Below are 24,840 nucleotides of genomic sequence, written 5' to 3'. Positions count from 1 at the left end.
GACAAGAGGAGGCCATTCGGCCTATCAAGCTCGCTTGGGGAGATCTCAGCTAATAGTCCAGATTTAATGGAACCGCAGGTTTTAACATACACTACACTGACAGGAAGTCTTCTCCATACTCTGTTATAAAGTCAGAGGTCTCGTGTCTCTTTATTAAAGTAGTATTTTATTTCTAAGCCATGGATTGGTGTGTGCATATCAGAATACTATGTCTGGATTATTCGTCTACAAAGAGCAGTCCCATTGCTGTGAGATTGTTGGTTCTTTTCTTAAATAACAAAGAAAATCTGCAGCCCAACTTTTAAATGGCTTTTATTTAAGTTAAGAGGCGGGTCATTTTGTTTGTGCCGGGTCCAGCGAAGGCTCCTAGGTTTAACCTGATGGTTTAAACGCATGAGCTGCACACACAGAGTCACACGTACGCAGACTGAAGCTTACTTTAAATACACAAACGGTGCTGTTGTTTTTGGGGCACAACCACGGCGGAGATGAATCTCCATCCTTCTGTTCCTCAGGAGACTCGACAAACTTTCCTGCTGCCTGTCCTATTTCTCTCCATCCCAGCGTTCGCTTAAATGCGAAAAAGGGTGTGTCTGTTTTTTCACGACGGCTGGAAACACTTTCATCAGGACACAAGAAAACAAAGGTAGACAAACATGACGCAGTGTTTCTCTTGCGTTTACAAATGGCATTGCGTTAACTAGCTGTTCATTTATTTATTTATTTTTATTTTGACAGATAACAAATGGAACAAACCCCAAACACGAGACATTTTGATAGCGTACAACAAAAAATACACTTTTATGGCTTGGGGTGGGTAGTGGGTGTGGGGTTAAATTTATCATGATGTAATGACCAGGGTAATTATACTAATGCCCCCCCCCCCAGAACTTGATTCGGTGAAGGCTGTTTCCTCACAGTCACAAAAACAGTGCAGTACAGACAGACTTTTAATCTACTTAAATTATGACTGGGAAAATGGCGTTCCATTCCCATTAAAATTTTAGCACCTTAATTAACTTAATGATGTGTTCATGCTAAAAAGGAGAATCGTTAGCAGATAAAAAATCAGTGGGTGCCATGAAAAAGTACATTATTTATATATATTTATATATAATTGGTTAAATTACAAGCCTTGTAGGTCACTTTTCCCTCCAATTTTACAGCTAACAAGATCAGCCGCTAAATATTACAGATTCCAGGCAAACGGCCTGTAAGTTATGTTGGGATGGAGGTATTAAAATCTGTGCAGTTTCAGTTGCAGTTTGAGCAGGATGCTCGGAGTGAAAGCACACGGACTGTGAGTGACTGGGCTGCACATTTACAACCAAAGACACTAACCTGCATGAGATGACAAGAAGAGTCACGAGAAACATTTCTAAGCTACTCTAATAACTAATAATCTGTTAGGTGGTAAACACCGCAAATACGGGAAGGGAGAAGGGAGGCTTGGAAAAAAGAAAACACGGCCTTCTTTCACGGGAGAGGCGACGGAAAGGGAACGTTTCAGACGGGCTGGTCACCAAGCCCACCAGTGTTCCAGTCCCCACTGTTAGTGTTTGACACTTTGACGACGACAACAACAGCAACAGAAGAAAGGAGGACAGGGGAAATGAGAGCCTTCGAGGCTGCATGCGCGAGAAGGCTGTCTGTGATTCTGGTTAGGACAGCCACGCTTGTGTCCCGGGGGACGGGTTAGATGTAGCGGCTGAGCTGTGAGGTGGAAACGCAAGGGTCAGCGTTAGTGCGTTAGCGGCAGGGCAGCGGTGAGGCTATCAATCCGGCTTCTTGCTTCATCTCCCTCGTTGGCTTCCTTTTTCTTCCAAATACACCCTTTTTGGCATTAAAAAGGAATGGGACGAAGGGATATCAGCGCTTGGCAGGTGACCCAGATCTACTTCCTCCCTGGAAGGAAATGAGAGAACAGGCAGCGTTAACAGCTGGACCAGTAAACCTCATTTTTACTGATGTTTTTATCTGCAGGGATCTTTGCAGTCTTCTGAGAAGCATAGACTATAGTTTCTAAATTAAGGGAAAAAAGAGGATAATGTTGAATATATCCATGTAGACTTGAATGGGATACTACAATGCATTTAAAAAATATCTCCTCTCAACATCTAAAAATATAAAGAGCGGGAGAAGAAAACTGTTGCTATTTGTCAGAAAAAGTTCCTGAAAAAACTGATTTTTCATCAAATGCAGGCATTTGAGGTAAAAAGAAAGAGAAAAGAAGGAGAAAACGTTTAGATGCAGCAGGACACGTATATCTCAGAAAGGATCTGTTACGGTAGATCAAATGAACTTTTTTCAAAATGTAAGCTGGATAATGTAGGTGTATCTCAGGCACAAATTATTCATGCTATGGTGAGGATCACTTGGTGAATGGTGAAGCGGAGATGTGATTTGGGCAGAACAGGACTGAGGTGAACAGAACATAGGTGCAAATACTGAAAAAGAGACACTACAAATGAAAAGCCCAAACCCAGGCAAGGAATCCAGGTATAAGTGAAAGGCCTGAAACATGTGGTCAGGGTTACTAGTTGAAACACATCACAACATGCCGATCAATAATCATCTGGGGAGGGAGGGACAGCTGAAGCCAATCATGCAACACTCTTGTGGCATTTCCCGCCCCCCCATCAACACATAATTATTCTTCAGAAGGAAGACTCTGAAACTCAGCTAATATCCCCTAACCCTAACCCTAACCTAACAATCTGCATCCAAGGAGGGGGAAGACATTCTGAAGTATTGATTATCCTCCCATTGCTATTTCAAGCAAAGTGCTAAGATGAACTGAAAAATACACCTAAATGAATTAATCACTAAACAAAATAACTTGCTAATTACTGAAATCGTGACAACTTCCTGTGGGCCTTGGTTTGTTTCTGGATTTTCCGCAGCATTGCCCGGTTGAACCCCAGAACTTGCGTCACACAAGCGATTAAGTGTCAGCTCACTCCGAACAAAATCCATTCTGTTGCCATCACTACGTCCCCAGATGTGCCCAAAGAGGGGCTGATACAGCTGAAAACAGAGTAAGCCAAGTCTAAACAACTGGAGATGCCAGTGTTCGCCCACCTTAAACACACTCATACAACAAAAGGAAAAATGTATTTATCGTCACGGTGGCTGAAAGTTCCATTATCATTTACTGCTCTGTATGTCTATCTTACAGCTGATTACTCTCACCAGAGTAATTCTGTCACGAGGGTATTGCAGCAGAATCCAAACGTGTGAGGTCTGAGACCTTGTGAGGATTGTGTAATACGGCTTTTCACACAGAATTGCCTCCACACAGGTGATGGCATATAATCCATATATTCTGTTTGCATAGAGTATGAACTGCCATAAGAAAATATGGAAGCAAGGTCTTGTGGTGATATGAAAGCCTTTCATGCTGCCCCCAGCTGTCTCCAGCTGTCCACAACTGTCCCCAACTGTCCCCAGCTGTCCGCAGCTGTCCACAACTGTCCACAGCTGTCCACAACTGTCCCCAGCTGTCCGCAGCTGTCCACAACTGTCCCCAACTGTCCACAGCTGTCCCCAACTGTCCCCAGCTGTCCACAACTGTCCCCAACTGTCCCAAACTGTCCCCAACTGTCCGCAGCTGTCCCTAACTGTCCCCAGCTGTCCTCAACTGTCCACAACTGTCCCCAGCTGTCCACAACTGTCCCCAACTGTCCCTAACTGTCCCCAGCTGTCCCCAACTGTCCCCAGCTGTCTCCAGCTGTCCCCACCTGTTCCCCACCCAAGACACACACTTTCCTACTGATCCTGACTGGACCATGAGCCATTGAAGAGATGGATGGATGAATGGGTGGATGGATGGATTTTGCTTAACCAGGGGGACGTGAAACACAAAGAAGAAGGCGGCGGGTGGTATTTTGTTTATGATTATTATACTTCTTGACATTACAGGGACATTTACCCAAAAAAGCAATAGTAGCAGGTTGAATAATGAGTGACTTTGCTCTTTATTACTAATTCTATGCTCTTTTGCTCTTTTCATAATACAAATCTGAGGCTTCAGTATTGTGACAGATAGGTCAATAAAGCTGTCAGGCTTAGCTGGGCCAAAATGCTCCAGTTCATGGCATTCTTTAGGTGCCACGGAACTTCCCTCCCCAGCTGGGCAGGGTTCAGGCTCAGAGGCACAGAGTCCCCACAGCCGCGTGGAACATTACAGCTGGAATACAGTGATGTCTCTCAGGCATTACAAATCCAAGAAAAACACCTTTTTCGTTGGATATTATGCATCAACACAATCCAGATCTAACACATGCACACGCTTGGGGACATATGTCAAGGAGGAGTCTTTGTGTTTTCATAACAATATCGACTACGTGACCTCCATTAATGCATTTACGTGTGTTTGAAGGATGATATTCTCTTGAGTTCCGGACAGCACAGGAGGGCTCATTAGTGCCTGTAGACCCAAAGGCACTAGCGCATCTTAGCCATGTTAGGGTCATACAGACGTCAGCCCTGCTAATGTATTAGCATTAATTACATTGCCCCTCTCCTCGTCTGTGTTTTTGCCCCAGGATGACGTGAGCTGTTTACCATTTTGAAGATCCTGGACAAGGTTCCCTGGCCTTCACTGCGGCCTGCCTGTGTAGACTTCTGCTCCCCCTAAGGAAAAAGGCATGAGAATCAGTCTCGGGTGGGAGAGGAGGGGGTTTGGGAAAATCCGGGGCCCTAGACAGTGCTTCTGGTGCACAGCTGAGACCCTCTGGCTGGACCAGGAGGACGGCGCATGTGTTTTGCAGAGCGCCGGCTCCTGGCGGTCCAAGAACACACTCTCATACACGTTCTGTCGGGTTAAATGACCAAAGCTGCATAGCAACCCTGTATGTTCACCCAAAGCGATGGGCTCTTCCAGCACCTTTAGTCCTTTTACAGGATCGTGTCTTTATAGAGGATGCTTTTCGTTATTGGAACTCCTACTTGCAGTTTCACAATGTCACTGTGAGTGTTTCTCTACTGAAACACAAAGCAATTCAGAAAGTAATCGCCTATTGAAAAAAACATTTAATTATGGAAATAATACCGCGTTTTAACTGAGCTACTACTTTCAGAATAAAACAAGTCACTTCAGCCGAAAGCTTATTCTCCTGTCAGTTGGGGCACAATGAACCTAAATGATGTGCATGGATGGGATAATTTTGGTCATCATCGTCACCATTAGCAGAAGCAGCAGCAGTTTGGCTACCCAACTTGACCCCAATTTCCCTTCTGCATCTAGATGTTCTCCTGGCCTGTCTGAGCAGAGTGATAACCTGCAGGTGCCTGATAGATTCGCTGATCCCATCCAGGGAGATGTTGCTTTATGAAAGGGAGTGTAGGAGGATAGATCGAAGTTCAGTGGGATGTAGAGCTGAATGGTGAGCAAACTATCGCAGACTAGCCCGGATGAGGGAAGACAGTGATGGCCTCTGGAGATCTGATGCCCATCCGGAAGAGTCAGGCGTTTAAGGAAGAAGGAAAAGACGTTCTACTGGCCAAAGTAGCAGCAGCGCATGACTGCATGTTTAAAAAACATCGCGGACGGTAGAACTGTTCTGCAGTCACATCACTAGAATCCTGCCCACTAGCCAAACAGCCTTTTAATTACCACAGGTCCAGCTGTGACAGAACACAGTCTAATAAAAGTCACACCTAATCTAGCTGGGCGATCTTGGTAGGGGAATTGAACGCACTGCAGTGTTGCTTGATATTTATGAAGTACTGAGCATACTGGTTCCCGAATGATCTGTTCACTGAAAAACAGCCCAGGATAAAATTATTTAAAGGGGCAGTCCACAAATCTGCCCACCGTTTTCTATGCATTTAGATTGTTCCATTAAAAATGTAGATTATTGGATATCGGTAAAACTTTCTGGAGGCATCCATTTGCACATCTGTGGAAAAAAGCAGCCAAACCGGGCAGTGATACTTTACCTCAGCAAATCAACTTTTTTTTTCCACCGAAGATGTTTGGCTGTGAAGTGATAAGAGTAGCCATGACAGAGACAGCAGCTGAAAGGGGGGGGGTTACGGGGTGGGGGCAGGGGGGAGTGAAATAAACAGGCAGGCAAAGGGAAGTGAGGAACATAAGTAGGAAGACATGCAAGGGAAGGAATGTAAAGGAGTGAAGAATAACAGGGAAGGTAATTGGGGATGTTTTATCAGGTAAGAACAAACAGGAGAGGCAGCATTCACCCTGGCTGCAGGTTTTCCAGTGACAAAAAGGGCTGTGAAATCAATCGAGGGAGTTTTTTTAGGGTTGTTTTTTTGTGTTTGTTTGGTTGTTTTTCGGTCTTATTTTATTTTGTTGTTTTTTAAATCACCTACCCGGCCTAATTTGGCAGATAGTCCTCGCCACTGGATATGAAAGAGAGAGAGAAAGTCAAGAGGGTGACAGCACAGAGCAGCGCAGAGGGCAGCACATCGCCACGGCAGCACATCGCCACGGCAGCACATCGCCACGGCAGCCACGGCAACCTGCTCCCGCTGACCGCAGCCAATCAGCACTCACGCCGTGTCACTCCCTGTGGCTCCACAGATAAACTTCAGTTTATTTTGTTGGCCTGATTCATACCCAGTTAAATGAGAAACTCTAATTATGATGAATGAGAGGCAGTTGGAGACAGATTGGTAGACTAATGACTTAATTAAGGTGTTTAAGAGGGAACGTTACTGGTAAATTTACAATGCAGATTAAGTGCTGATGGCTTATATTCCAGTTGGAGAGTCGCTACCCTTAAACAGATTATCACACAATTTTTGCTCTCCCCTTCCGCTCCTAAACAACAATCAATAGTAATAAAATATTTTGTGCATCATTGTTGGAAGCCTGTTTATTCTGGGTTGGATGAATATGCCAAAATACAGCATTACTCTGGTTTCCCTGGTAACATGGTCCTATCAATCATATCCCTGATTAACTTTCTCCATTTTTCTCTTTTGAAATAAGTAATTCCCAAAACTCTGAGAACATTTTGATGAGTTTTGCCTGGACTTTAAGCACACTCTTTATTTATTTTTTGCTGACCAAAACAAAATCCGTTCCATGTCCCAATACCTTGCTTCAGCACTGTGTGACTGTGGTAAGCTGGTACAATGTCCTACAATGTGTTATTTTTTTATAGAAATGTATATAGTATTTCCTGTCTTTTCTTTCTGTCTTGAAACCATTTTTATTTTGCTTTGGCTTCTTTTAAGAGGCTTGTCAGATGGGTACATGCTGGTAATGAGGTAGTGCATTTCCTTTGAACTGAAAGAAGTAACTATCATTATTTTGGACAAAGATGTACAAGGAAGTAAGAACCATTTGGAGCCAGAAATAAGCATTGTCCCATTGAACCTACAAATGAGACGGTACCCTTTATCGGGAACTACAGATAAGAGAGGAAATATTATTATAAAACAAACAAGACACGAACATCCCTTCTGGATCTCCAAATCAGAACTAAATTAGTCCTTTGGAATTGCAAGGTTAAGTATAACTACCAAAGACCTGTATTACATGGTAATAGTATTGTTTTACATCCTCTCTTTTTTAAGCATGTGGAGAGTGAGGAAGCTTACCTTGGATTTGGGTGGAGGAGGGGACACCTGCAGGACAAAGCCAGAGTCAACGGGGTGAATTTATATTCATTGTACAAACTGGGGTGTTCATGAGAGCTGTTTAAAAAGAGGCATTTCCCCCTTGGCGATATTTAGATAAACGTCACGGAAAATCCATCACTGCCTGGCACTATTAGATATCGTCGGCATACTATTAGAATCTGGCCACCTACACTGCCTAATAAAATGAAAGTACTTAAAATGCGATTAAGACATCCTTTACATGAAGGCAGATGGATGACATTCTGGACTAATGCATGATGTAGATACAGGATAATATCCATAATGTGAATATTGCTTTAATATTTGACCACAATATTTTGCTGCCTGCGTTGTTGTTGAGTAATAAGTCTTAATAGATGTTGCTTTGTTAGAAGTGTCTCCTGCTTTAATACTGTTTACGCTGTAACTGGGTATTCACTGGAAGCTCAGCCTAGCTGCACTTAAGCCAAGTCCACTCCTTGGTAGCACATGTGTGTGTAATGTGCTGTTTGCCTCGCTTAGGACAGAGGCGTCTACTAAGTAAACGTAAATGTAAATATGATAAGAGATAAAAGCATGTGACATTTAAAACATGCTAATATTAGAAAACTTCAAAAGTAACAAACATTGGCAGAATACACGCTAGTAGTGTGGTTAGGGAGCTAGAAAAAGCATAGAATGGTACATTATTATTGCTCTGTTTTGCTGGTGTTCCTTGAAAAACACGCTTATTTTATGTGAGGTTACACAGCCGCATCACTGATCAGGGCACTACATGTGCAGGCTGACACCTTAGCAAGCGTCGGTTCTGAGATATTGGTGTAATATCTGATCTACTTCTTCCAGTGAACCCCGGTGTGGGTTGTAGGTCCAGCAGCTGAGATATCAGCCCCTGCCTTCATTTCTAGAATCTCTCGGGTTGCACATCGTGCCATGAACTGCTTGGAATGCTGACTTGTAGACTTGCGCGAAGGACAGTTCTTAGAAAATCTCAGAAATCGGACCCAGTTAATGTCATTACGTGGAGTCTTTGAGTGTAGAAGGCTACATTTTCTCTCTGGTTAGGGAAAGGGAATAATAGACAGGTTACAGCGAGTGAGCAGAGCAGAACCGGCAAGCATGCTTACAATTGTCCTGAAGAACTGCACGACGGCATTTTCATCTCCGCGCCGACGGGGGGAGCCCTGCAGAGGGCGCTGTGGGGAGGAGGACAGGGAGCCCCGGAAGGAGCCCTGGCGGCACAAAGAGACACAGAATGTTTTCACTACATCAAGTGTCAAAAGCTCGGGGCAGCTGTGCTTATGAAAGCTTCTTCATAGCATTCTCAAGCAGCCTAAAGCTAATTTTTATTGACTTAACCTTTGAAATGTAATATATTTTGAAGACAGTTCAGCAGATAGCACAGATGTGTGACACCTCCGGGGCTGGGGGTTTGGGTCCCGACTCCCCCCATGTGTGAAGAATTTTCCGAGAACCTGCAGCAAATCAGCCCTTTTCACTGAAGATGTGTGGCTGCTCTTCCGCTATGTAGAGAACTTGGTTTAGATTAATCGTGTTTCTAAATTGCCTGTAGTGTGTTATTTCTGCCCCGTTCTCCTCCTGCCCCCCCGATCACACTGTCCAGGATAAGTGATTGGAAGTCTGTCAGATGTTCAGTCAGATTTCATTCCAAGCGACATTACCAAAAAGAGAATATTAGCATTCTGGTATGGGCAGATTATTATCCGTGTATTTTGACTCTCGGGTGTTTACCTAAAACCAAACAAAAGCAGACAGGTGTATGCAACAAACGAATTTTCAAAAATTTTAAGGATGCTTCACTTTTAAAATAATGCAAATTTTTTTGACGAGCCCCAGCAACGTTGCAGGTGGTAATGTGTTTACATACGTGGTGCATGTAAACAACACTATGCCAATTATTTTAATTATTCCAGTTTTGTCAGGGAGGTGGGAAAAAAAAGTCAACAGCAGCTGGTTGTCACAAATAAACCCAAACTTTGGTGAAAAACAAGCAGTTTTAAGAGGCAGGTTTTCAGGTACTAGCAAGATTATAGAATAGAATTTAATAGGCCTATTTTTGAAAATGACAGTCACCCCTCCCCCATTCCAGGATTAGTGTAAGCATTCCAATAATGCACGCACACGTACACACGTACACACATAAGCATACAAAAAGCTAAGCAACAGTGTTGTGCAGTTAATTTCAGGTTATTTTGTTCATGATTATGTTGCTTGTGCTTAAATTGCATTTTTCAGGTCTCTCATCTTATGTAGATGCAAATTCCAAGCCACGGGGGTGTGATCCTTAAATATCTCCCAGAACTGAAACTGATCTACCTACTTCCAAGAGAGGAAATACAAACCTTTTCATTACCTCCAACGTCAGTTCAGATACACTGTGGAAAACGTTTAATGAACCAAGTCTCTTCCTTTTCCGTCCTCTGCTGAGAGTCTCGAACCCGACCGTTACTCTAGCAACAAACACGTATTAATTAAACTGGCTTTCAGTAGTCAAGCTAAATTAAAGAAGAAAGAGCTGATGGATGGAATCTTACAGATATTATGTGGAGGGGACCTTTCCAATACAGACTTTCCACTGTCTGTAATCCATCCATCCATTTTCCAAACCGCTTATCCTATTGGGTCGCGGGGGGTCCGGAGCCTATCCCGGAATCAATGGGCACGAGGCAGGGAACAACCCAGGATGGGGGGCCAGCCCATCGCAGGGCACACTCACACACCATTCACTCACACATGCACACCTATGGGCAATTCAGCAACTCCAATTAGCCTCAGCATGTTTTTGGACTGTGGGGGGAAACCGGAGTACCCGGAGGAAACCCCACGACGACACGGGGAGAACATGCAAACTCCGCACACATGTGACCCAGGCGGAGACTCGAACCCGGGTCCCAGAGGTGTGAGGCGACAGTGCTAACCACTGCACCACCATGCCGCCCCATAGAAGGCAGAACGAGTCACGCTGATGTTTTGTTGACGGCGGGACTTTTCATGTTCACGTCTCGGAGGGTGATGGGCTTCTATGCCTCAAGAAGACAGCACCCAGCGTGGGGCTCCAACCCACGACTCTGAGATTAAGAGTCTCATGCTCTACCGACTGAGCTAGCCGGGCCAAGACACTGTCTGTAATAATTTTTATTAAAAAATTGCAGACACTGTTTTGTGTAATTGCGGGAACAATTAGGGCAGTTATTTAAATAATTAGTTAATGCTTTGAATGGGCCCAAAACGGGTTGAAAGAAGATGGGGCAAAAAAAAGTAGAAAAAGAAGAGAAAAACCATATCTGTAGCCTTTTGCTATGTGTACCAGTGCTCCCTTGAAACAATGGCAGTGGTGCAGCTTCTATATGGCAGTAGTTTGCTCCACCCATTAACAATCAATTGACCAGGCACTTTTCGATTTACAGGAATCAATGCAAGAATCCTATCTTTCAGATTGGGGAGGGCCATTTCCCAAACATCACCCTGGAATCAATATCATTAACTTCCCTCTAAATCGAATAAATTCTGCAGGATTCGCAGCAGGGACCCTGCAGGTCTTGTGGAATGTCAGTTCTTAAAGTGACCCCATAATTACCTTCTCAAGAATGTCATTATTCTGCTTCATGCACAGCATGAGCCCACAGTGTCACAATAAAATATCCTTCAGCAACAGAAAGGTACAGCATCATGACTGAAGGTTGTCTTCGTTACACAAGCTTCACAGTAAAGCTCTCTACCTCTGTAACTTTGTGATGATAATTAGACACTTGTATTTTTTTTTTAATGGGGATATTCTATTAACACAGAATCCACATCAAATTCTGAAATAACCCTCAAAAATCTACAGAGCTCCTCAAAGCTTGAGGTTGTGCTTTCATCTGACCCTGATTAACATGTGTTATAGTGCTTCAACTTTCTGCATAATCACCTTTATTAGGTTAAAAAATACAATACAGGTAGTCCCCAGCTTACAAGGAAGATCCATTGAAATTCTTTAATTTGTAGCTAAGTAGGAACAATAATATTACAGTACATAGTTCTACTAATAATACAGGAATAATAAAAGTAAATAATATGATGAACCCCTGACGCCACGCAATGTTTTCACAAATGTCACAAAGTAATGCACATGTTCGTTATTATGAATCATTGTATTTATCTAATTAAATTTTTTTTTATATATATTAAGCCTTTATGGTGGTCTGTTCGTAATTTTCTGTAGTTGTCTGTACTGTAAGTTGGATGTTGTTAACCTGGGGACTGCCTGCAGTGATTTTAGGGATAATACTGGTTACTACACTTCATGACAAAGAAGTTGTGTGTTTGTTGTGCCATGTGGAACAACCTTTTCTTTTAGGAACGTAGATTGTGATTGACGAGAAATTAGGTAAACGAAGTGGCAGATCTGACTTCTTAATAACAAACTGAATAAGGACCTTTGTTGTAGGCAGTCACGGATAATAATAGAAAAAAATCAACTGATGCTTAAAGACCTTGAGAATCTCCATTCAAACGACATTTTACAGTTTTCTATAGCTTATTTACTCTGTATCTTGTTACAACTGAAAGGCTACAAGGAGTGACAGCTGTAAATCAGGGGACGGGGTACCGTAGCTCAGTCTGCAGCAGTGCGGCCTGCCAATCCGCTCTGTGTGGGTGGGCTCTGCCTGATCTTCCTCTGGGTACCATACCTTAAAGACATGCTGTACTCTGTGAATTGGCAACGCCGAATCAGTGCCCAGCAATGGACAGGTACCCTGTCCAGGTCTCCTCTGCCTTGTACCCTCTGGAATAGGCCTCCAACCTAGACCAATCCAAGTCCAGGTTTTTTATGGCCCCTGTCACTCATCGGAACCTTGCCCTCTTTACGGAGCCACCTACAGAATTTCTCTGCAATCCTGTGCTGAATGAGTGGTTGGAAGAAGCATGGAGAACAGTCAAAGTGACTTTTCCTTTAAGGTATGTGAAATAGGGATGTGCCCGGTCCTTTGGACTTAAGCATTCTGTATGTTTCTCATATTTAACTAAAGTTAACAAAGTCAACTTTCCGATGTTCCTACTCTTATTTTTAATTAAACTTTGCTTGAATAGTTGGCATAGTGCCTCTTTGCTGTTGGTGCCAAAGAGGCAAAGCTACAAACAGTCCCTGTTCCTTGAGAGACATATCTATCCACTGGAAGTTGAAGCGTAGATCGGTATTGCACAACTTATCCAGCTTAATGGACTTGGCGGCATGTAGCTTGCGTTGGCATGAGCCGGCGATGGCAGACTGGTGTAACCTCAATGGGCCAAACTCCGTAGGGGTCGGACACGTCTTTCGTAACAGGTCCAGCTGCTGCAGACAGCACGTACCTTTGGCTTTGCGTTAAAGGGTGTCAGCGGAGTTCACTCTTGAAAAATGTAAGGTTCTTCAGAGATTTGTGTTGCTAGAGATCCTGTAATATGGGCTTGTCATTCGAACGGAAAGGTGTGTATCGATACGGAGCCCAACAGGAACACGCACTTCCTGACGCAGATTCAAATTACGACATCTGACTCTCTGATTCTGCAACTTCTCAACCTGCTCTGTAGCTGTAATTTCCCAAAGGTTACGCTTAAAACTTGTGGGAGGCATCCTGGTATTTTCCAAGGCTGTAAATCAGCGTTTCCCAATCCAATCCTCTCTACTGGGAGCTGGGAGGGAGCAAAAATGTGGGCAGGGAGCTGGGAGGGAGCAAAAACATGGACCGACTGTGGGTCTCCGAGGACCGAATTGGGAAACACTGCTCTAAATGTAGGATGAAAAGAGGAATCTCATTTATATGTTAATGATGGGAATGAAGCAAAGAAAAATGCCACAGCTCTGAATAACATGATAAGGTAGAGAAGGGTATTTTTTTTTAAGTTTGGTTTCTTTCTTGGTTGATAGCTTGTTGGGGGAGGTCTGGAAAATTTCAAGGAGAATTCAAACTCGTTATTTTACTACCTGCCTACGTACCTGGTCAGGAATGAACAAATTTCGGGGGATTCAAATCCGTAATTTTACTATTGGGCTACGTGCCTGGTAGTAAGTAGCAGGAGAGATAAATGACATAAACCAAAAGAAAAAGGCAAGAATGAGAAAGAAGCCATGAAAGAGAAACTCGTTTTAAGGAAAGGATGTGGGTATGTGCTGGTTTGCCTTGCAGAGTCAGAGTAGCCTTTGAGTTCATGACTGAAAATCATGTCCTCAGTGGATTTTCAGTACTAATTAGGGCTCATAGATTAACCCTCTATTATGCAGTTTTGATACGTTCTACATTATGACAGCCTTGTCTTGGAGGTATAGAGTGACAAACTCTCTGTAAAAGGAAAATTTAGCATGAAATGGGGAGCATAAAGCATGAAGATCAATAGGACCTGACCTGGCAAGTAAAGCTCAAGTTATTTTTTTAAATCTCAGCATGTTTAATTTTAATTAATTATTATGGCTTTTTCTATTAACAATGCACATTAGATGACTGTAGCTCTTACTGCCCTATATTTTAAAAAAATACATGTCATTTCATTGGTTTTTGGAGAAAAGTACGCCTACAGTATAAATACCACTGACTGGGATATAGCTCACATCCACCCTGGCATGGACAGTGATTGAAAACATTTGAAAAAAAATTAAGATGCTATGGTCAAAATCCAGCTATTCTGGAATATTCCTGGAATAAATGGCAGTAAATAATAGCCCTCATCACATGATCCCATCCATCCATCCATTTTCCAAACCGCTTATCCTACTGGGTCGCCGGGGGTCCAGAGCCTATCCCGGAAGCAATGGGCACGAGGCAGGGAACAACCCAGGATGGGGGGCCAGCCCATCGCAGGGCACACTCACACACCAGTCACTCACACATGCACTCCTACGGACAATTTAGCAAGTCCAATTAGCCTCAGCATGTTTTTGGTCTGTGGGAGGAAACCGGAGTACCCGTAAACTTAAATAAAATTTTTGGTCAGATTACTGTCCTCCTACCCTAACAAGATAGCGCATAATGCTAAAGCTAAACATTGTTGTACATGACCAGAAAATTTCAAATCATTGGACATTTGCAGGCAGAAACATTACATATTACTCCACAGAGATATAAGGCAATAGACATCTCATAAAATGTGTATTACTCTCTCTAATGATGTTTAATATATCAAAACACATCCCTGCAAAGCGCTTTTGGACTCTGTTGTGAAAGGCGCTATATAAAAACAAATTGAATTGAATTGAATAAAAGCCTGGCAGCAAAAAATGTATGGCTATGGTTGACCTTTGACAGCATTACTAAAGTTTCTATTAAAGATAATTACCTGAGCTTAGCAGAAGAATTTATTGCAGTACAGTTTCATTCCACTAGGGGGCTTAGATGTAACTGGTTATAGACAGGAGGGACGGCCTTTACAGCAGTCCTTTAACGGTGACAACAACATATAAAACACACCACATCCCCCCACCCCCAGCCCTGCACAGCATGGAACCCACATATTAACCAGCTGGACAGGCTCTACACCACATGCTGCCCCCCTACCCCACCCATACTGACCACTGTGCCCTTGGACCCAAACCAATCGATCCCACAGGGGCTGAGAGGCGGGTGATGCTGAGATTCACAGCCCAGTTGTTGCTGGGGGGGGGGGAGGCTAATTACCAGGGTGAAATCATTATGCTTTTAATGATGCACTTGTACGTCTGTCCGACTCTACAGTCCGAAGGCTCACTCAGCCCATAATACACCCAGATACACTCCTAACACATTTCAAGCTTGAGCACAATAGCAGACGCAACAAACTCAAGCGTGCTGAAGACTCCGCAGAACGATTAGCACGCTCGGTCACGTCTAGCTGCATATGTGAGAGCAGGCAGCCATCAATCACACAATACAGCCAGGTTATGGTTTAAAGCCGGTTAGTGTTTAAATGCTAAATAAATCAATTAAAAAAAAAAACATCTGCAAGAGTCATTTTTGTTAGACTTTATTAAAGTACTATTCCAAAGCTCATGTTAAGAGAGAGGCAGAGAAAAGACTTGTACAGTTTATAGCAGTTTGTGACCAGAAGCAGTACTGTCATTCATAAGGCATATAGAAAAAGAACAATGACATTAAACTTTAAAGATAACAGCAGGTGGATGACATAGCATGACTTATGGGGGGAGCGCAACATCACTGACACGAGGGCTAACCCCAGGACCAACATCTCAGCTAATGTGGCATAACGAAGAAGGTCAGGCTTTTTCCAGCTGGGGGGGGGAGCAGGCAGACCATTAACGACTGAAGGAAATGGGCAGTTTTTATTTTCACTATTGTTCATATTAACTCATTCATGCATTAACTTAGAAGTGCAGTTTATGACCCCCATCCTGTGACAAGAGTGATTGTGACAATGCGGATAATCAATGAACCATCCCCTGATTTCAGCCATTTGTCTCTTAACGAGAAGCAGGCAGAGTAGTGGAATATCGCTTTCTTGGACTTAATAACATCGCTTTGCCTATTAGTGGCAGAGCTTCTTCTCAGTAAATTGTTATGCATTAAGCAATGGGGGGGGGGGGGGGGGTAAGCAAAACAATTTTAACAAACATTTTGATAAAAAACAAAACATTTTTAAATACCGCTACTGCACTAACACTGTGTGAACATTTGGAATAAAGTAACGATTTTATCATGCTACTGTAAAATCTTGCCTGATGAATTACATGTGAGCAGGACAATACTTTTCAAAAGCAGTTTTTCCCTCAAATTATTAGTCTAAAAAAAAAAAAAAGAGTACAAACTGTAAGCTTTCTGTATAAAAATCTTCAAGAACAATTTCAATTAAACCCCGTCATAGGAACATTTTCTATAAACACTTTACTGAACACAGTTCCCCAACAATACAGTAAAATTCTTTGTACAAGAGAAATACCTGAACATTATTTGGTATACACAGAGAGACATCTCATATGGAATAGCATTTTTTTTTAATTTTCGCCAAAACAAAACAAATGAAAAAGTCAAACATATCTGATCACTACAGTGATTATGAAGGAAACCTTAAGCCGATTGTTTTGTTGAAAAAAGAAGATAATCCCAAGTAATAAAAATCATAAAATACACAGCCTTTAACTAGTTCTTACTATCTAGTACTAGTTATTTATTATTAGCAATAAAATTCTGATCAGAAAAAACACAAGACAGATGTGACAAAGGCATTATGTCTTTTTCTTTCCGAAGGCGATTCCAGTCACTTGTGTGTTTAGAAATATTTGCATGAATGAGACAGCCGGACCGGAGGTGTGCAGCCTGTCTACCTGAGTGATGACCTTTCTGCGGAACCAGCGGCTCACGCCTCTTCCCAGCGACCCTGGGCCCCAGCTGATGCCCCCGCTTGGGGTAAATGAGAAGGCTAACGGGGACAGCAGCGGCACGTTTGGAGGGATTCAGTCCTGCTTCTTGTCAGCTTTGGGTGGACTGACATATTGAATTCCCTTCACCCCACCTGATAACAACCGTGGTTTTCTCGGAGTACAACAGGGGGAAATGAGTGCTCACTGGCAGCTACATCCCAGGAGCCACACAGTGGCAATGTTGGGGGCCAGAGCTACCTGGGACCTATGACCCCCCCCCCCCCCCCAAATGTAGTCTCTCCGCTTCTCATTCAGCCACTACCAGCAAGCAAGTTCTGAAACCCACTATGCAAGACTGCTCCACTCATCTAAGCAAAAGCCCCCCCCCCCACATTTCAGTGATATATTCTGCAGCATATACTATATATGTGTGAAATTTCTGTACCATTTGTAATACAGCTTATTGAAAGTTCAGCTAAATATCTACCCGTTTAATGTATCTACTTGCGTAGAGCTGAATACAGAGGAAAAAAACCCTCAGACGATCTAAGCGAGATCTCCGGTAGCGTGCGTGTCTGTCCTGGTACTCAGGCTGGTAAATCCGCCCACTATCTCCCTTGTCAGTGGTATGATATTAAGGCTGACATCTGGTCCTCAGAGCAGGAGACAAATAAACTGGGGAAATCCTTGTGATTGGTCGACACTAAGAGCAGTCACCTAGCAGCAGCATCCAAAAGCTGCATCGATCTACATTCTGAACTAGGAAAAAGAATCGAACCGTATACGCTGATCTGTTCCCCCATTAGCTTCTTCAACCCAAGATTAAAAAATACATCAAACAGGCTTTTTAATAATTTATGTTGCGTGGAAACTGATAGGCAGTCTCTGGAATATCCACACCATGTTCAATAACTCGACAGGTCAGATCACTCCTGTACCACACCCGAATGCAGAGGAGGCACAAACATCCTCAGAGGCGATTAAATTCAAGATAATGAAATCGAAAAAGTAGATTTTCAGTTATCAAAGACAACTGAAAGTTATTTTCAAGATGCCCCTTTGACATAAAACTCTATCCCATGTGCCACAGATGTCTAACCACACCCAAACCACAATGACCCACTGTCTGTGCACAACATAAGTTCGTATGTGAGTTTTGGGAAGTCAAATGGAGATCAAGGAAAAAATTAGCCAGAAATAGGAATACATACTACAGATCACCCAGAATACCATCCAAAATAATAAGAAAAATAATAAATGAAACAAGGAACAATAAAACAGAATGCAGTTTCTGTCTTGTTTTGCCCCACAGCAAACTCCTCATCCTCACCTTGCCCTTTCTCCGCCTGTCTCCTCCGAAGAAGCGGCCTAGCTGGTCCAGGAGTCCAGGGTTCTTCTTCCGCTTGCCCAGCCCGAAGGGGGCTTGACCAGAGGTACTTGCTGTGGCCATTATGGGTTTCGGTCTTGCGGGGGAGGTTGGTCCAGTTCAAGAGTTCTGTCCCAAAGAGGCTCTGAAGTAGGGCTCTAGTCTCTGTCCTGCGCCGATGGGTCCGCTACACACTCCGGAATGGTGTGCAGCTCGTCCGACTCGGAGGGGCGGTCTTTGAAGGTGTTGTCCTGCCGTCCCGGGGCATCCCGGGAGAAAAGGCGGACCAGGTGGGGGCGGGAGCTGTTGGGGTCAGCTGCGCTGGCACGGCTCCCGGCATTCCCCACACCCGTGGAGTCAGTCGCCGCTGTCCCCTTGGTAGGTCTGCCATTGTTCAGGCACGCATCTGCCTCGCCCTGGCCTGGAAAATCGGGAAAAAAAACACAAGGGTCATCTATGAACTTGAGCCTGGTGCAGAACAGTCAAGTAGACAATGGGAGCCTTTATGAGCGAAAAAAGTGTTACGGAAAACCAGGGGGCTACAGGAAAATGCAGAGGGACAGAATAACAAAAGATGTATGACAGGTTGCAGGGGCAGCCTGTGACAAACCTATGTGAGCCTTGTCTAAATTACCAGTTGGACGTCTGTGACAGGTCCAGTACAAAGTATGTGAGAGGATGGGAAATGCCACCGCCGACTGCAACCACTACGGATGATGGAATTTTGAAAATCTATGGACAAGTGTGGCTTCCATTGCTTTTGAAAGTTATGAAGCCCATGTTGACGTGTGGAATTTAGCTAAAGGATGTGCAACACAGCTCACAGGACCGCCTTCACTGCTGAGGGCAGCAAAGCCAACCTGACCATCAATGCGCCTTTGTCCCCAGATAAAGCGTGCAGCCAAACACCCGAGCTTCTGAATGCTAACGTTTTCTCAACAGTCCCCCATTGTTGTTTTTTTGCATAGTTATTTGTGTGGGACAATGGAAGCTGTGTCATAAAAATAACTCCTCTGGGTATGAAGCTGAACCCAAAGCGCAGTGACACTTATCCAACAGCAAAGATGGCGATGCAGGGATGTGGTGTTTCAAGCTCACCAAGAAACACCTGCAGCAGCCAGAGTCCAAAGGCATACGACTCAAGTGCAAGAATATTGAACACCAGTTGCCCCATTTTGTAAAACCCTTGCACTGTTCTCAGAATGGTCACACCAAAACCTGGAAACCGCAACCAACACTGTTATGCAAATCTGCAAATTGTGAAATAACAAATAAGCGAATTCAAAAACGTATTGAAAAAAATATTGAAAAGGAAAAACACAACGCAGGTGGAAACACATCCAGCTATTCATAACCAATCTTCCATAACTGCCCATCCATTAGGGGGCTGAGTGGGGTACGAGGCTGGGGGACACCCTGGAACTGCATTCATCGCACTCATACTATCACACAAATACACTCTCATACGCGATGGGGTGCTAATTAATGCATCCACATGGACTAGGAGAAAACCTGTGCAAGTACAGGAAGATCATACGAACTCCACGCATACAGATTTACCCAAAGAGCCATTTGATCAACAACAAAATTAACACGGCAGTGTAAAACATGAAGGGGAAAAAAAAAACATCAAAAACCAATCAGGCACACAGAGCGCAAGAGGCAAACCTTGCAAAGACCACCAATGGGTGCTAGCCATCAGTCACTGGCTATTGAGACCTTTCTAGTGTTTGCTTTGAATGCTTCTAAGACTCAATTTCAAAGTTCAGCACTGAAGTTGAAACCAGTCAGCTGGACCATGACGGGCATTAGGGCGCTTTTCCACTGCACCGGGTACCGAACTTTTAGTACATCAAAAAAAGTACCAAAAGTACGGTTCTGCTTATGCAGGTTTTCACTTGACATAAAAACCAATACCAGCATTGAATGACATCATCACAATACAATAAAGGACCATGATAGTCAGCTGGGTTAAGATCAGGCTTTTCATCCTGTCCGGACGTTATAGCGCAGGGGCACAGTTTTGTTAGAATATTTTCACTCTGTCATAGGAAACAAAACTTAGCAGGCTTTGCAATTTTAATAACTGTTTCTTATCAAGATTATCTAGCATATGTTTAATGTTTACTGTCCGCTGCTTTTGCATGAGCTCTCCCAACCAATCAGAATAATTTTTATTCTTGCCGTTTAAATCATTCCTAGGTTTTCTGGGAAATTCATTTTGAAAATATAAATATCCCAATATTTAATTCAACAAAATCAAATCATTATAACTGAGATTTTCCAATATTGTACAGCCCTTTATTACAGAGGTGGGGACTCAAGTCACTGACTCGCAACTCAACTTGGACTCAAGTCACAAATTTCATAACTTGTGACTCGACTCAGCAAACTGAAAGGAAGACTTGGACTCAACTTGGACCTTATGACACAAGAAGACATGAGGTTATAGTCCCCCTCTGGATACCATAACGTTCATTTCATTATTGCAGTGGATATTAATTATCTGCTGTCTGAATTTTCATTTGGCTGAATGCAAGGTCTCCTGAGATATTCTGTTGGAAAGATGCATCACTCCTACATACACACAGATGTAAAAATTGCAAGGTCAATCGTGACAGAGTGGAGACTCTCTTTTCAACTTATCTCTGCTTGTGAAGAACTTAACCTACAAGGTAAAGTAGCGGGTTTTTGTTGCAGCAAGTTTTAATCACTAAAGGAAAAAAAAAAATTGTTACATGACTCGACTCGGAATTGATTCACAAATTTGATGACTTGTAACTTGACTGTAAAAATGATGGAAAGACTTGAACTTCAGAGCACATGACCTGAGACTCGACTCGGACTTGTCAAGACGTGACCTGCTCCCAGTCCCGGTACATTAAATACTTTTTATTTCTTGTCATGCCATCTTTTAAATCATCTAGGCATCCATTCCATCCCTCCATTTTTTGTAACTGCTTGTCATATTTAGGGTCACAGAAGGAACAAGCCAGGACAATTTCAATTCACCCTAAACGTAACTGGAGTACCAAGAGGATATTCTTTGAAGACACAGGGAGAACATGCAAACTCCACACACTTGGAGCCATGGCAGAGACTTGAACCCCTGGTCCCAGAAGTGCAAGGCAACATTGTTAACCACGCACCCATTAGCTGAAAAAAAAATTCTGGGAAAAAAAAAAAAAGATTTATCGTTGTTTTCTGAATTCGCAAGCATGCTTTTTAAAAATAGCGCATGTATTTTGTTTTTGAAAGGAAGGTTATTTGCATAACCAAACTAACAATTAACATGTTTGCATGTTCCACCCCAAAGTACTGAAAGAGTAGTTTGGTACTTTTGGTACTGATATCTGACCAGAAGTCAATGAAAAGGGAAAAGCACCAACATTTTTTTGTACCAGCAGTGCGATACCTGGTGTGGTGGAAAAGCACCCTTAGATACTACCATGAAAAAACACCTCAGTCGTTGGGTATCAGTGCAACTCTATCTGACTTCTGCTTTATTTGTATGGTGCTTTTCAGAACAGGCAATATCAGAAAGCAACTTTGCAGGGAATCTGTCCCTAACCACCGCAAATGAAGCCCAGGGCAACGGCATCACGGATAAAACACCTCAAGGAACAAACCTCAAGCTCAACTGGACACGAAGGGAAGGCCCGGCTGGCCCGGGGATTGCAGGTATCTGTATATCATACTTATCAGAAACAATCGCTATTTGCTGCTGGTAGGACAGGCCACAGACGTACCAGGGCAGTAATCATCCTTTGATACGTTCTTGAATTAATGACATGGATGAGCAATCAGCTGTTCCTAGTTCTCAGAGGACCTTTCCGTTAGAGGGGATTCCCCCCCCCCCCCCTATTCGTTCTTATCCTTCTTCTGTAGATTCACAAAAGACACTCCTGTTTGACCTTATGTCCCAGTGCCGCACAGGTGTGTCCATCCATGTCAATAAATGAGGAGAACTTCTGTGATTCTGTGACTTCTTACCGTTACACCAGGGAAGAAAAATAAACACGCAGCACAAACGACGGACTGGTGTCGCAATCATTCAGACGTTACAAGTGTAAGCTGTACTGAAAGTACAGAAGTGTGAGTGGTCTGGGTTTGAGAATGTGCATGGAAGACCATGTCGACCATGAAAGGCATGAAGAGCGTGTGACTCATGGACGTCCTCAGCACCAGAACTTAATGTTTAGGTACATGTGTCGCTGAGCAACCGGTCTGACAAAACATCCATCCATCCATCCATTTTCCAAACCGCTTATCCTGCTGGGTCGTGGGGGGTCCGGAGCCTATCCCGGAAGCAATGGGCATGAGGCAGGGAACAACCCAGGATGGGGGGCCAGCCCATCGCAGGGCACACTCACACACCAGTCACTCACACTAGCATTCCTACGGGCAATTGTCCGACAAAACATGAAAAGTTAAATTAAAAACAATGTAATATTTAAAGAGATAACTTATCCTGATGGTGGGGAGGTTCAAGGCACATCTACTTTGGTAACCTGTTATTTTAACAGGTTTAGAGATACTGATTTCTGTGTTAGGGTACTTGAATTGCATGACTTATTCTGTTATATTTAGGAAACAGGTTAAATTTGTAGATATTGTGTAGATATGTGTAATATGTCACAAAAATAATGAAAAAAAGACATGCAAAGAAGGAACTGAAGCTTTCCGTTGTAAAATCCAGTGAAGGTATTCATTCTGCAACTAAAAATGTACGCGGCAGGTGTTCTGCTGGGAACGCACATATGACAGCAGAAGCTGTTTTTAGAAAGTGTCAGGAATTCAGAGAAATGCTTCCACATGCACACTGTGAGGCTGTGGTGAAGAAATCCTGAAATAGACAGAGAGGATGATCAGACGTGTCTGACATCCTTACCTCCAAGGATGTCAACTGGTCCAAGGAAGCCTGACCAAGCACACCAGTGTGGGGTCCACCTACAATTCTGTGCAGAACGTCACCTCTCAACACGGGATTTTTAAATGTAACCTTCTGTAGATCTCTGGCACCCAGGTGGGCTGAACGACCTTTGCCCTCTTACTGCTCATGGACCTGGACCAGCGTGAAGCTTTCAAGCTTTAAATGAAAAGATGAAAATCTCACCTCAGTTCCCAGCCAGGTGCTTTGGATCACACACAGGTGCAAATCAGTAGAAAATAACGAGCTATGGAATAAAATTTGATATGATAATAAAGGAAGGATATGGTGATAATTCGTCCTGAATAAATTCTCCTGAAGCTCTATAAAGGGCACTTTCAAAAACATTTTTCTGCCTCAAGGAGAACAATCTTCTCACTGTACTTCCCAGCACAGTTCATCTGCACGCCCTGCCAGTGCTCACTAGCTCTACCCACCCCCCCCCCCCCCCCCATGGCCCCTGTCACCCTCCCCCCCGGCTTAAGAACGAGAGAGACATTGAGGGTCTGAGCATGACGCAATAAAAATGCCGGTTTAGCGGCGACGGCTGCTGTGGTGGACGAGCTCATTGCTGAGCAACGAGGCTGTTAATTAAAAAAATAATTCGGTCCTTAACAATAACACAAACAAAAAAATTATTAGGTCCTTAACAATAATGCTATATGATTAAAATCTGGGGAAAAGGTATAAAGGAAACAAAAACTGCCATCTATAAAGGTTACAAGGCAAAACTGGACATTTAAAAAAAAAAAAAAACCCCTTCAACATAGCTGGCCACGCCCACCCTCTAGCGGTCCAGGCAGAGTGGGAGTCCCATCCTTCCTTAGACACTCTGAAGCTGCATTCATGCTTAACTGTATTTCTAATTACAATCATCCAGAATAACTGTAAATGGGATGGGTTTTTCCAAAATGAATAAATAATGAGCTTCTGTCAGACACAAAACGACACTGGAAAATGCACGTTAGCATGATAATGTACACAGGAAATGGCTCCATTTAGGATAAAAGAGAGAAAAGGCTGTAACAGACGATTCTCCATTTGCATGCAAAGTATTGACAGTAGTGTAATGGAAAGGGACAGGAAGCTGGAGAATCGCCTCCATTTTACCGTCTGCATACAGCAGGCAGAAAAGCACAAGCCCCCCCACTTCTGAAGGTGAGCTCCCAAAGGATTTTTAATGACATATCATTTCCCCCTTGAGTATGAATGGATGGCTTCAGGAAAGGATCAAAGGGTTCCAGGCCTCCACCCAGGACCTCAGTGCTAAGCTTTATGGTCCTTCTTCAGCCCGCACTTCAGCTTGAGGACATAAATAAAGCTCACTCCCCCCCCGCCCACCCAACCCCCAATCACAGAAAACATCCATCACTGCTTAATATTAGGTGCGGAGGGATAACATCATTTGAAAGGATGCTGGAACATGTAATACTGTCAGATCAATGGGGGGGGGGGCATATGGGCAAGGAGGATGCGGTCATGTCCGCGGGCAGGCATCCACTGGCCCTGCGACAGGAATTCAGCAAGTGGGCCCTGCGTCCGCTTGAGGGGCCTCTCTCCTCGGGACCAGCTGCAGACAACGGGAGCCATTGCTTTACAAGCGGTGGGACTCCGCGGCATGTC

General features: G+C 43.6%; 2 protein-coding genes across 2 annotated transcripts in view; both read right to left on the bottom strand.

The window, feature by feature from the left end:
* Window positions 1-296: 296 nt before the first annotated feature.
* LOC125749452 (myelin basic protein-like) lies at window positions 297-18,509 on the bottom strand. Its single transcript, XM_049026725.1, has 5 exons — window positions 18,252-18,509; window positions 8,721-8,825; window positions 7,573-7,599; window positions 4,567-4,635; window positions 297-1,905 (listed from the first exon to the last, which is right to left on the bottom strand). The coding sequence occupies exons 1-5, from the start codon at window positions 18,369-18,371 to the stop codon at window positions 1,870-1,872; spliced, it is 357 nt and encodes a 118-aa protein (XP_048882682.1). The 5' UTR covers window positions 18,372-18,509; the 3' UTR covers window positions 297-1,869.
* Window positions 18,446-24,840, bottom strand: part of LOC125749451 (myelin basic protein-like) — a 38,611-nt gene continuing 32,216 nt past the window's right edge. Inside the window, exon 4 of the mRNA XM_049026723.1 lies at window positions 18,446-18,708. Coding sequence (XP_048882680.1) covers window positions 18,446-18,708 — 263 coding nt within the window. The remainder of the gene's footprint in view (window positions 18,709-24,840) is intronic.

This window comes from Brienomyrus brachyistius, chromosome 9 (assembly GCF_023856365.1).
Source record: "Brienomyrus brachyistius isolate T26 chromosome 9, BBRACH_0.4, whole genome shotgun sequence".
NCBI classification, from domain to species: domain Eukaryota; kingdom Metazoa; phylum Chordata; class Actinopteri; order Osteoglossiformes; family Mormyridae; genus Brienomyrus; species Brienomyrus brachyistius.
The sequence above is the reverse complement of the archived record's forward strand: the minus strand, read 5'-3'. Positions and strand labels throughout refer to the sequence as shown.

Coding starts and splice junctions, on each gene's coding strand:
- LOC125749452 (XM_049026725.1), bottom strand. CDS start 18,371: ATGGCCACAGCAAGTACCTCTGGTCAAGCCCCCTTCGGGCTGGGCAAG. Junction 8,826..18,251: donor ACAGGCGGAGAAAGGGCAAG/GTGAGGATGAGG, acceptor TTGTGCCGCCAG/GGCTCCTTCCGGGGCTCCCT. Junction 1,906..4,566: donor TGTCCAGGATCTTCAAAATG/GTAAACAGCTCA, acceptor ATTTCCTTCCAG/GGAGGAAGTAGATCTGGGTC.